The 13,982-nt window shown below is 39.3% G+C and overlaps 1 protein-coding gene across 2 annotated transcripts in view; it reads left to right on the top strand.

Moving 5' to 3' along the window:
* The first annotated feature begins 348 nt into the window (after positions 1-348).
* Positions 349-13,982, top strand: part of taok1a (TAO kinase 1a) — a 29,005-nt gene continuing 15,371 nt past the window's right edge. The window contains exons 1-5 of one of the 2 annotated variants that reach the window (XM_053239521.1): positions 349-443; positions 11,513-11,757; positions 11,889-11,960; positions 13,582-13,683; positions 13,937-13,982. In XM_053239521.1, coding sequence (XP_053095496.1) covers positions 11,626-11,757; positions 11,889-11,960; positions 13,582-13,683; positions 13,937-13,982 — 352 coding nt within the window. In that variant the 5' untranslated portion in view covers positions 349-443; positions 11,513-11,625. Of the gene's footprint in view, positions 444-1,636; positions 2,142-11,512; positions 11,758-11,888; positions 11,961-13,581; positions 13,684-13,936 lie in introns of those variants that run through there. The other variant, XM_026924821.3, reaches the window with a different exon arrangement.

Here is a 13,982-nt window from a genome sequence, read left to right as displayed (position 1 = left end):
CATCTGTAACAAGTGAGTTGATCTTATTCTTATATATTGTCCTTTCCAGTTGAGACATTTGCCATGAACTGGCTCGTAATAGGTAACTGAGGTCAGACTTGCTTTCCTAAATGGCTTTATAGGTTCTGTCACATTACACCACAGTGGCTCTACAATGAAAACAAAAGGATGGAGTGGCTCTTTAAATGCCATTCAGAAAACACAGGCTGTAGAGCTTCAAAGCCTGCTGTTCGCCTGGATACAGAGAGCAGAAATCCCGCGCTCCTATTGGCTGGACAGCCGGATGCTCGGGGGCCAATCCGCAGCTTCCGCTCGGTGATCTGTTTACCAATTGGCTGTTTGGCAAGCCGAGGACAGCACCGTGATGCTGTTTACATCCGACCTCTTAGTGATGTACAGCTTATAATGCAAAGCCACGGTGTGCTATGGCTTAGCGCCGGAAGGTTCGTTAGAAATTTTCACTTTTTCCTTTCTAGACGTAGCTGACTGTGCTGTTAAACATTTTAAATATTTACATTGATCTTTATAGTAGTACACTGACAGTCAGATTGAACTACTAAAAACAAATTCTCCATGGTTTTTACCTTTGTGACTTGAATTGTTTAGACTGCTAAATCTTATTACAGCCATTAAACATTTGTTCTTTCAGTCTGAAGTATTTAAATGTCTTTTCATATAAGATTTGTATGTTTTCTCTCTCTCTCTCTCTCTCTCTCTCTCTCTCTCTCTCTCTCTCTCTCTCTCTCTGAATGTATATACTGAGTTCAGTAATGGATCCAGCCGTTTGAGTTTTATGAACCGTTTATATTTAGATATGAAAAAAAAAAACATTTACAAATATTCATATCTCATATCTGTTCTCAAAAAAAAAAAACATGTGAATACTGGGCATGACTGATTCTATTGTAATTTATCGCTCTGAACTGTTAAATAGGAAAACATGAATGAACAACTTGTTCTCAGTAGAGTGCTAACAGCTGCTGGTGTTTTACACAGAAGACGACAGATGGGTTAAGTTATTTATTTTATATTATGGATTGAGCACAGTCAGCATTAATGAATGATGAGCAGGTTTATTTTAGTCATGCAGTGATGCAGTGTGTGTGTGTGTGAGAGAGAGAGAGAGAGAGAGAGAGAGAAAGAGAGTGAATGTGTATGTGTGTGTGTGTGTGTGTGTGAGTGTGTATATGTATATGTGCGTGTGTGTGTGTGTGTGTGAGAGAGTGTGTATACGTGTATATGTATGTGTATATGCGTGTATATGCGTGTATGTGAGTGTGTGTATATATATATATATATATATATATATATATATATATATATATATGTGTGTGTGTGTGTGTGTGAGTGAGTGAGTGAGTATATGTGCATATATATGTGTGAGTGTGTATACGTGTATATGTATATGTGCGTGTGTGTGTGTGTGACAGTGTGTATACGTGTATATGTATGTGTGTGTGCGTGTATATGCGTGTATGTGAGTGTGTGTGTGTGCGTATATATATATATATATATATATATATATATATATATATGTGTGTGTGTGTGTGTGTGTGTGTGTGTGTGTGTGTGTGTGTGTGTGTGTGTGTGCTGTCCCAGGGCTGAGTGGGTGTTTCCTGCAGCGGTAGGGCGGAACCTGCCGGCCTTCCAGGAACAAGCAGGCGCAGAGGGAAGAAACGCACCACAACATGCTCACTGTGAGCGCGTCTCTGTGCGCGCTATAGCGATTTCCAAATCGCTCTGCCTTTAGCTTTTCGGCCTGTTAGGGTGTGGTCGTCTTTTCGGTGATCTTTGCTGCATGTTGGCGCGTTTTTTGTGCGCGTCAAACTTGTCAGAGGCGACTGGAGCTTTCGGACGCCATCTTTAGGACTGCTCAGGGAAGAGGCGAGTGGCTGGGCCACCGTTAGCCCGGGCTGGAGTTTCGCTCTCCTGGACTACCTGCTTAATGCACTTCCATAAGTTAGCGACGACAGCGCAGTCTGGAAATCAATCTGTAGTTATTCGGAAAGCTCTAGAAAACTGACAGTGAGTTGAGTAAACAGCTGTCGTGCTCCAGTAATACTTTGTGGACTATTTCTCGAGTTGAAAGTTGAAAGAGGCTACGCTAGCTGACTTAGCCACCCAGCCTGGCTGACGGAAGGGTAAGTGGCGATGTGCTAGTGAATTAGCCTGCTAGCTAACTTTGCTTAAGCTAGCTAGGGGCTTAGCTAGTGTTATTGACAGAAAAAAGCTGCACTGTACGTGTGGACGTTAATATTAGCTACGTTTATCCGCATAGAATTTATGAAATGACTTCATAGTTTTCAGTATAACGCTAAACACAGCTACAACTTAAACATTTTGATATTTATCCTTAGTTTGCGAAGTATTATACTAATATCAACCTTGAACCTTTCCGTATTTAAGCTCTCAAGCTAAGCTAGTGACGGTGTATTTGTAAACAGAAAACGTGAGCTTGCAAGGATTGTGTAGAAACCTTTCATTTTGTAGAGCTTTAGATATTCCTCTATTATGTATGTTTTTGTTGTGTGATTGGAAGTAAGACGTCTATTCTGCATCCTGTGCTATGTGATAAAATAACATATAACTCGATGGTAATAAGGGGTTCTCAAACGTTTTGTAGCCATGGACCCCCTCAGTACAGATTTATTCATGAACATTATATAGATGTGAGCAGTAATATGTTGTTTATTTATTTATTACAGCTATAGAGATTTCTGTGCCTGACCTTTCTAGTGACAGAAACATTAGTTCCTAGTTGACAGTATTTACAGACTACTAGTTTTTGAGTCATTGAGGTTTGGATTAAACTCAAGTGACCAGTCAAATAGGCTAATAAATATAAAAACTCATTAGTAAGTATAATGATTTCCACCACTGCAACTAAATATATATAAGAAAAAGAAAAAAAATCACAGCCCCATGGCTATGTGTCACACACCCCTGGGGTTCTCCAGACCCCACATTGAGAACCCCTGCCCTCGCGTACCTCTGCAGTACAGCGGGTTATCCCTTGCTCTCATGCATTTATATGAACTTTTGATAGGTTTAATGGTTAGTTTGTGATTTTGAGAATTGAGTGAGGTGTATTAGAGCTGAAAGACCAAAACAGGCAGCAAGTAACACTGAACTAGCCTATTCCCTGTCTATAACAGTTGCTCTTTCTGCTTTTCTTGATGCAAAATGACCAGTGTACCAAGGTGTGGTTTCCACCTCGAGCTGACTGTAAAAGAAGGCATTCACCATGATCTCACACAGTCCTCTTATTATAATCTTCTACACTTCTCAGCTGGTCAGTGTTTCCATGCAGCAGGACACACGTGCCTGCTTACACTCACTTTCAAACATCTGATAAAACCGTGGCCTTGCTGCTGGATTAAATAAAATGGGGCGGATTTGGTGGGATGAACTTGATGCACCTCGTGCCTCCATAGATGTTTTCATCCTTCGAAGAAACTAACAGAGCGGTATCCTTCCATCTCCCCCAAACAGGAAGTCTGATTCCATTTCATTGGAATCTAGATGATAGATTAGAACCCGTTTTTGGGTAAATAAGCTTTGCTTGTGGTGGAGTTTTGCAACGTCTGTGTCGTTTGTGGGCTGGGATATATAAAGACACAGAAACTCCGCCACTTTGTGTGTCTAGGAAGTGAGTTGACGTGATTCTCATCACACTGATCGTAAAGGAGAAAGGGTGCCGTAATCATAATCTCATAAGCTTCTGCTTTAGAGGCCTGCTGGATTTGTTTATGGGTTTGTTTCACAGACGCATGCAAACCGAGGGTGTGTCAAACAGACTGAATGGTGCATCTGTTGATGGGAGACACTGTCCTCTTTCTCTCTTTTCCCTGATCTCATTGCTGCCACTTAAAGCTAAGCCTCTGTCTTTCTTCCCAGCATCACTTGGAGCTCCCTGCAGTCTCTCTACACCAACATACAGATTGTATTTACCTTCTGATTTGCGCTGATGTCTTGAAGTGCTTAGAGAACATTTGTCTCCAACTTTAGCTCGTCAATTTTGACTTGTTACTGTCACATAATGCTAGTGTGTACTTGAGAAGAACTCTCTAGCAGAATTGATAGTTTCCTAGTGTGGTAAGATAGATCTTTCAGAGCTTTACAATGTTTGTTATCCATTGTAGATTCATTTTTAACCTTTTTTTAATCATATCAATAGAATCACAGTATGATATTTTGTCTGTATCACCCTTTTATTCACAGTAGTTTCACTTCCACTGAACCTAATGTACCAGAACGGAAATGTGCAAATCCACTTGTTGTTGTTTATTCTAGATGAGCAAATTCACTACATATAAAGTTATACTGAATGTAATATGTTATTGGAGTGAATGAATGCAGTCAGGCTGATTCTTTTACAGTGGATATTTGAGGAATTGTGTACAACCTTGTTTAACCTCATGTCATAGTTTCTTTTTCTGTTTGCAATTCTTTTGAATTTTTTTTTTTTTTTTCATTTTAACTTATTAAAGGCACAAACTGTGACACGATTCCTTTCAAGGCCTCTTAATGAAAAGATATCAAAATGTCACTCATTTATTCACTAAAGTTGCCTTTAAATCAGAACTATTTGCAAATGAAATGATCAACACAGGTGGAGCAGCTTGTTGTCATGTGACTCACAAGGTTACAGTTAGGCCATTCATTAGTACACAGTAATTGTCTCTGGGCATGACCTCTACAACTCGAATACCATTGTGGATAGACATGCCTTACATCCAGGTCACACCATTTTTAAAAGCACGATGAGAGCAGCTTTCTCTTGTGAGTGTGTTTTCCGTCAGTGGTGGATTTAGCAGCGTAGTTTAAATACCTCAGATGATTGGGAAGTTACTCGCGCTTGAAGTGCTGATTAGGTGTCCAGCTTGTGTGATGAGGAAGTAGCTGAAGTGTGAGACAGAAACGCATGCACAAGGAATTTTTGCCCTCATGCTTTGTTGTCCTGTCCTGCTGCATTCCATGTGAGTGTGTTGGATAGCATGCCATGGCCTTATTCAGTGTCTTGCCTCTACAGCCTGCATTAACCAATCCCTTTTGTCAGAAGTAGAATGCAGTAATGAGAAGCCATGCAACATATCGGCACATTGAGAATTCACAGTCTGTCAGTGCAGTGTGTTTGTAAGTGTCCTGTTTGCTGTTGGTACAATAGGTTGTAGCTCTCCTTGTCTACAGCAGAATCATGTTGGCTCTATTAGTGAGTGTGTGTGGTGGCAGAAATGACAGCGCACGTATAGATATTAGTCTGTTTCTCTGTTGTGTTGGGTTATTGTGGGCAGCGTATAGGTCAGTGAGCCACATGACTGGCTGTACAGTGTGATTTTACTCTGTGTGTGTGTGTGTGTGTGTGTGTGTGTGTGTGTGTGTGTGTGTGTGTGTGTGTGCGCGCTGGCATTAAGAGAGTGGAGCTCAGTGCCAGGGTGTGAGGCAGCTGGTGAGTTGGTGGGAGGCAGGAGCGCAGGCCGGTCTTGTGACCAACACATCAGATAATTTCTCGGCTCTCAGCATTGTGTCTGTGCAGCTGATCATCTGAGCAGCGCTCGGCAGGGTGGGGGTGAGCCAAGCAAAAGCAACAAACAAGGCACTATTTTAGAATGAGTTAATTCCCATGCAGGTTGACCAGACTCATAAACCATAGAGCTCATAATGGCATAGCAGAAATAATGAAAGCAAGTGGCAGGTTTAATGGGACTGGTCTAGAATCCATACTCCACATGACATGTCTGCATAGTCATGTCTCGAAAGTGCAAAATCAGACCTTAATTCAATAAACATGGCCAAGAACTACTTACTTTCACAGAAAGAGTCCATTTGACTGACATGGAGGATGACTAACCACAGACCTTTTCCCACGGTTTGTTAGTAAACATGATTATCTTTTTTAATCACCACTAATATATAAAAGAAGAAATATATATTTATTAAAAAAAAAAAAAAAAAAAAAGTAATTTCACTCTAAGCTGTTCTGTTGCATAGCGAGACGCACTCGATGGAGCACTGATGCTTCAGTGCAAGCATGAGTTTGGAATATTGATGATGCATACTGATGAGACAGAATGTTTTTATTTCCATTCTGGTACTGGTTCAAATTCTGCTTATCAACAGGCATTTTGGTTGGTAGGTACAATTTACAGAACTTAACCAATAATGACTGGCTGTACGAAATCAGATGTCCACAGTATCTACTGAAATATCAACACTTCGTCTAGCCACATGGTAGCTTCAAGGAATGGGCTACCACTAAACAATTATCGCTGCTTTTAAAAATTAATCTGTATGCACCCATCTGCATTTCTTGTTATTGTCTGTTAAAAACAGCACAATTCCACTAGCATACTGCAATTGGGAATGTAATAAGCACTTACCAGAAATACACAGGAGCATTTAAACATAGAGAGAAAGGTGGACAGAACGGTTTCAGTGGAACGTGGCAGGTGGGGACAGTTGAAGTTGGCCAGCTGACTTTAGCACACAGTTCAATTGATGTGTCATGGGACAGTAATCGAGCAGCATATTTGTGAATTCTGGTTCCCCATGCTAGTGTAATGATTATCACTAGCTTACTCTGTAGCGGCAAGCTACACAATAATTTAAATTGTTCAGAATTGTGATTTTACATATTGGTCACATTTAAAAGTAGGGTTAGTTGATTTGAATGCATTTCTGTAGATTTTTAGACTTCATTCCCACATGCAAGTGAACAAAACTGATACTGAGCATTTAAAAATCCAACAGTCTGAAGTCACTTTTTAATGGCAATTAGGCAACATGTAGATTAAAATAGAAGTAAGTGTGTTTGGTGAAACAAGAATGCTTGCATTGTGAACAATCATGGGACAAAATTGTCTACAGTGTTAAATGCCAACTTTTTCTGTAGTTAAAAGTATTTTCTGTGGAACTTTGGATTAGTCTGCAGTTTACACAAGTAGTCTATGCCAGAGGTTTACATCCCAGCAGTTTCTGTTCTCAAGCTTTTCATTAGCATCAGACAACAAGCCAAGTGAAAGTAAGCATCAGGTTCAGCTGCCAAGCAGAAGCTCTGATTATCCAGTAAGACATGTTTAAGCTCATCCCTCCTTGAATGATGGTGTAAAATTAATTTCCCAACACAGACATCTCCATTTTATTGGCGTTAAATTAGTCAGATTATGTGAATATACCGCTGTACTAGCAACGCCTATATAACTGCATAATCGACTGGTCTTTTTTCAAATATTCAGCTGTCCCGTTTTGGTGAGCCTGTGCCCACTGTAGCTTCAGATTCCTGTTTTTGTCTGCCAGGAGTGGAACCTGGTTGTTTTCTGCTGTTGTAGCCCATCCTCCTGAAGGTTCTGCCTGTTGTGCATTCAGTGATGCTTTTCTGCTCACCACGGCTGTAAAGAGTGGTTATTTGAGTTACTGTAGCCTTCCTGTCAGCTCGAATCAGTTTGGCCATTCTCCTCTGACCTCTCTCATCAGCAAGACCTTTGCATCCACAGAACTCACTTAATGTTCTTTGTTTTTCACACCATTCTGTGTCAACACTATAGACTGTTGTGTATGAAAATTCCAGGAGATCAGCAGTTTCATAAATACTTAAACCAGCCCATCTGGCACTGACAACCATGCCATGGTCAAAGTCACTGAGATCACATCAAAGTAACTGAAGCTCTTCACGTGGATCTGCATGATTTTATGCACTGAGCTGCCACGTGATTGGTTGGTTGGATAATTGCTTGAATGAGCAGGTTCACAGCTGTTCCTAATAAAATGGCAGGTGAATGTTTATGGTTCATACAAGCTCTTGCAGGACTCAAAGCAGTCTGACTGCCCTGCTCAGAGCACAGTTGAATTCTTTATCACAGTGCTTATGTGCTGATTGATTTTGCCACAACAGCTATGTTCCTAAGGGAAATGACTTTACGTCATCGCCTTTCATTATAATCATGTCTCCATGGTCTAGAGTCACCAGTCACTGAACAAAACATAACATCTTGTGTTCACTTATAAGAACCACAGTAAATACGCAGCATCAAATATGTCACTAAGTCACTTAAAAAAAAAAAAGTCATATCCAGTTCAATACTGATCTGGTTTTTCAGGTCAAAATTGGCTTGGTTCTGATGCTGTGTCAGACTGGTGCATCCCCGCTCTATTCTTTACACACAGTCTAAACAAGTCAAGTACAGAAATGTGGACTTTATTGCTGCTTTGAAAATTTTTTTGTCAAATACAAGTAGTAAATCCCAGCAGCACTAATCGTAATTTTGATTATTATTTAAGGAATTGTACAGACTCGCCAAGATCGAGGCAGAAGTTAAAATAAACCTTCATTGTATGTGGTTAAAAGATCCTTTGCACATTCTTAGTCCTCTTGGGACATCAGATCCCCTGCTTCTTTCACTTTTTCCTTACTTCACTAATTATATATTTGTGTGTGTGTGTGTGTGTGTGTGTGTGTGTATGTGTGTGTATATATATATATATATATATATATATATATATATATATATATATATATATATATTAAATAAAAAGAAAAATAAAATATTCCTCCATAACTTAGCATGTTAGCTTGTTGCATAATAATTTTTATTATTCTGCCGATATCTGATCCTGCATTTTCTGTTGAATATCAGGATCAGTGCAGTCTGTAGTATCAGAACATTATGGGGAAGACCTGACCAAAGGCTATGCAGAGCGTAGGCTGATCAATCTTATCTATCTCTCTTCCTGTCTCTCTGTTTGTGCATATCAGACGGTCACTCAGCATGCACATAACTAACACATGCTGTGTCAGAGAGCCTGGCACAGAGCAGAGTTTGGTGGCTCTTTGCCCACTGGCTCTTGGATGCGGTTGCCATGGAAACTGGGGTGTGTGTTCAGTAGGGCAAGAGCAAAGAGATCTCTCTCGTATCAGCACTGTCCAGCTTAACGTGGTAGGAGCTCAGGGGACAGGTGTGAGTTGCCTTATTAGTTTCAGCTGAGAATTAAGAAACCGTTTTCCAGGATCAGTCTAGGGTTGCACATCATTTGTTTATCATTCTCTCAAAATTGGCCTTTGCAGTACTCATATTACAATATGTAAATGAGGCATTTAATACTTTTTTTAATTTCATATTTTTATGTGAGCCATCTGCATTCATATTAATCTCAAATATGAAAATGAGCATTTCTGTGGGTGCTTTTATAAATCACCATTCACAAATTAATAATTTCAGTCACAATAAGGCAGGCCAACCTGCAAACAATGTTAGTCATGACATGGAGTTATATACTTTACTGCCTAACTCAGGGTTATGTTAGCTATCTTGCATCCATAAGCTCTTTGATGAACTGACATACGTAAACATTTGCAATAATTTTCTTGTGTGTGCTACCCCTTCCACCTTGAGAACACAGCCAGTTTTTCTCTCTTGGACTCTTGGCCACAGACTGCTGTAACGCTGTCGGGTTTCAAACTCACGATCTCCGGATGACAGGGTGAACGCATTTCTGTTGTGCTATTCTTGAGCCCACAATTTATTTTTATTTTTTTTTAAATAAATGTGTAAACAATACTTTTTGCGTATATGCTTAAGCAGGTGTTTATACATATAGTGTTTTAAAATGTTCAGGTGATTTGCTGTAGAATGACTGTTTATCTATTTCGCACGGTGAAGTGAGTGTTGGTATATTGGTGCTGTGAGACAGCAGGAGAGTGGTCTGGGTTGATGGTGATGTATGCTTTTGATAATGAAATGGTAATTGCAGTTCTTTTGAGTGATAGATATGTGGTTTGCTGAAATGATTCATGCACTTCAGTAGTCGTAGTGCACTCCACAGGGGCCTGACTGAAGGAGTGAGAGCTGGTGAGTGCTCAGGTCTGGTGGGAATGACAGGGCTGTGAGTGTCTGAGTGTCTGCTGCACATTTCCTCTCTCTCGCTCAGCAGAAGAACACATTGTTCTGCACAGTCAGCTCAGAATTTGGTCGTCTGTCATGAACTTTGTTGCACAGTGTAACACTCGTCTGCTAAGGACAACCACACTGCTCTGTGGTTTGAAAAAGCTAGTATCATTCTCTGAAAGAAGGAACAACAAAAATCAAGTCACGTCAAGAGGGTTTTTAATTGTCCTTCCTATATATAGCTGGTATACATTGGAACAAAATGGCGTTTTTCCAGGTCCATTGTGCAACACATAACAATACAGTAGCGCAGTACACAAGACTACATAAAGTGCAAATACACAACAGCATGAGACGAATGTGAGACAGTAAGTACACAGAACAATACAGAGAACAGTGAATACACAGTACAATGGATACAGAGTGCAGAACAGTGTTGCGTGAGAATTGCAGCGATGGGCTGTAAACTACTGAGTAGTGTAGCAGCAAAAATGTAGCTGCAATATTGGCAGGAAAAATATTGTTGCAAGAATAAGTTGTTAAATTTAAGCCTTAAATAACTCAAAATAACTAATTTTTCCTGAAAACGGAATCGCTAATATTAATACTTGTGTATTTATTTCAATTTAATGAACACTAAAAATCATATTTTATGCACAGATTCTCAGGTTAAGTTAATACCTATCAGTAATAAGCGTTTAAAAGACTAGTCTTTCCTATCCCAATTCCCCCTATGTCTTTCTTCAGTCTTTCCTTACTCGTACTTTTGCACACACGCGCGCACACACTCTCTTGCCAAGTATGATAAGGGCTGGTGTGTGTCTATAAATACTTCCTGTGTTGAAGAATATAGATAGGTTGGTTATTTTAAAATGGTTGTACTGCTGTAGAGTCTATAGAAATTTGTTCAGACGTCCATTTCTAGTTATTGTAACAGAATGAGGCATAAACAGGATCCAGTGCTGTTTATTTTCTTAGTGGAGAATGTCATAATGGTTAGGATTCTACAGTGTGCTTGCTTTTGCGCCTTGTTTTTTTATTTTTTTATTTTTTTTATTTATTTTTTTTAAATAAATTTATAATATAATTTTTATAATATAATTTTATATTATTATAAAATTTATAAAATAATATTATTTATTTGATAAACAAAAGTCTATACTTATTAAAAGCTTTTCACACAGCAGATGGCTCTTTCTGTCTCTCTCTACTTCACGGATGAAAGGTCAGAACATCTGTGCGCAGCTTTTCATTCAACAGGTGAAAAAGGGCGCTCATGCTAGCTGCGGTAATATTCATGATGGCAGTGGCATAAATATCTGAAAATCGTTACACATTAGATCATCAGATACGTCATGCATGATTTTTTTGCTCATGTAGCAACCACATTTTTTAGCCAACGATAGCAAATATTATAAATGTTGACCAAAGCTGATGCAATAACCATGCAATGAAGTTCTTGCTGAGACAGGCAGCGTGCCATCACCTCATATTTAAACACAGCATCGAGAGGGGAAAAAACAAAGTTAGACCGATTTTGCATTATGTAATCCACCAGGTGATCAGGACTCTCATATTTGTCTAATGTTTCTATTTTTTTTTTTTTTTTTTTTTTTTGCGTGCGTGTGTAGGTGTGTATCTGTATGAGGCCATTGTCCTGCAGATGAGCCATAACCGGGGGCTGTTGCGTCGCAGACCCAGATAATCCCTGGTGGCTGCGGCCCAGGCCCCGCCCCTACCCAGCATGCCCAACGCTGTTCGAGCGGGGAGCCTGAAGGACCCCGAGATTGCTGAGCTCTTCTTCAGGGAGGATCCTGAAAAACTCTTCACTGATCTCAGAGAGATCGGCCATGGCAGCTTTGGCGCAGTTTACTTTGTAAGTGTCAACCGTATAGGCCAGAAAGGAAAGTCATCGGAGTGTTTTGCAGCTGTGTTTTAATCAACATGGTTCTTTAAAAATGCCAAGAAAAGTGTGCTTTCTCACTACAATTTGTGCTTTGCTCACAGGCACGAGATGTGCGCACCTCAGAGGTGGTGGCTATCAAGAAAATGTCCTACAGTGGAAAGCAAACCAATGAGGTTGGTGTTTGAATTTCATTATGATTTTTATAATTAATCATGATTCTCACTGAGTCCTGAATCTTATCATTCTGTTGCTGTGTTAGCTGTCTGCCATTGGTAAAGTGACAGTCCTGCTCTGTGCTGTTCATTAGCCAGCATGCCTTTTTTTCCACGAGGTTATTTTTTCCACCATATAATGTCTTTTTAACCACTTGGCTTATTTTAGGCAAGGGAAAGTTAGATGTACAGTAGATTCAGATATGCTGCTTAGATTTAAATCGAAATACAAACTCCCTGAACTGTTTGTCCTATATAAGATCTTCTGTTGCTTCTAGTAGTATTTTTCCTCTGCCATTCATATTCTAAGCATAATTAGATAAATAGACATAAAAACATAAATAACATAAAAAAAGGATAGAAGATCTCATCAACTTTTAGTCATCCTGCTATTGAATTCATGGTGCAAAGTGCTATAGAGTGCCGCAGGAATGAGTCCTAAAACCCAGAAATTAGTTAGCATTTTAGCACCATCGTTCCATCATCCCAAGTGTCAATGGGTTTTTGGTTAAATGCCTGAAATAAGATCTGTGGTTAACACAGGCTCAAGATATTTTCACGTTTTATTCTATGATATGAAATACATCAGCAGTACCCCACTTATGATTTTTATTTATTTTTTTTTTAAGCTTTTACGTGTCTTGAAAAAGGCAGTTGCTAACAAGTGGCTAAATGGGACTACAGAGGTTGTTGGGGACATTAAATGTCATCACACTGAACAGTAAAACTCATCTACTACACGAATAAACAAACAGAATTTTCTCTAAGATAATGCAATATGGACACATTCCCAAAAATTGATCCACAAAAAGATCCCAGTAGATCCTTATCAGGGAACATGTTTTTAAAATAAAGATTGAAAGAGTTGTCGGAAGCTTAGTGGTGGTGACGTTGAAGTCATGCAACCGCGGTGTAGTTCATTTGCAGCCTAACTTTAGCTTCTTTTTTTTTTTTTTTTTTACTTCTTGCAATTGTATTTAGGCTTCAAAAAAGCTGTGTTCATTTGTGAAGATTATCTTGATGAACAAAATGTGTAAGAATCATAAACTTTTGTTGGACACAGAGCTTATTTTCTGCAATAATCTAAAAGCTAATGGGAAAATCCTACTGGCTTTTTGTTGAGGGAACCAGGGTGATGCTAACTTCTGGGCTGGCCTACAAAAATACGTCATCCCTGCGGCACTTTATAAAACCAAAGATATCTTCAGTATATATACATGGGGAAAGATAATGACTAATAATGTGGGCTTACACTAAATACTAAATGGTTACACTAAACTAAACCGCAGGCTAATGCAGGTGAGCTCATTAGCTTGGATAATCAGTTTCAACAATATTTTTGATTCATTTTATGAATAGTCTATATTTCTGTAAACACGAATGTTAGTATTATTGTTATTGAGATGCAGGCAAAAGAGGTGCAGAAATGTTGGCATCACCCAATGTGTTGTGAATGGCCTTGAGCGTTAGTCTATTGCAATGAACATAACAAGTTAGGACAGTGCCATGTCTGAACCAATTTGTTTGCTCTTGTCATGTGGAGGAAATGTTATTCATTCATTTTTTGCACTCTTTCTCTTAGAAATGGCAAGACATAATCAAGGAGGTGAAATTTCTCCAGAATATAAAGCACCCAAACAGCATTGAGTATAAAGGCTGTTACCTGAGAGAGCACACAGCATGGGTCAGTGTTCTCCCCCTGTGACACCTGTCTCATACACCTTACTGAAATGCCTGGTAGAATTAAAGATCATAAATTCACATTAATTAGTTTTATGTATGCTATGCTTAAGGACCTTCTGCATTTACTAGCCTTTATGAATAACATAATGCATAATAATGTTCCAAGTCTAATCACTTAGAGTGAATCTGTGAACTGTAGATGTGAAATGTTGGCTGTTTGATATTAATGTTTTATGTCTCCTCTGTGTGTCTAGCTGGTAATGGAATATTGTCTGGGTTCTGCTTCAGATATCCTAGAGG

Source organism: Pangasianodon hypophthalmus, chromosome 14, assembly GCF_027358585.1.
Source record: "Pangasianodon hypophthalmus isolate fPanHyp1 chromosome 14, fPanHyp1.pri, whole genome shotgun sequence".
Lineage (NCBI taxonomy): Eukaryota > Metazoa > Chordata > Actinopteri > Siluriformes > Pangasiidae > Pangasianodon > Pangasianodon hypophthalmus.
This window is presented reverse-complemented; position numbering and strand designations above follow the sequence as displayed.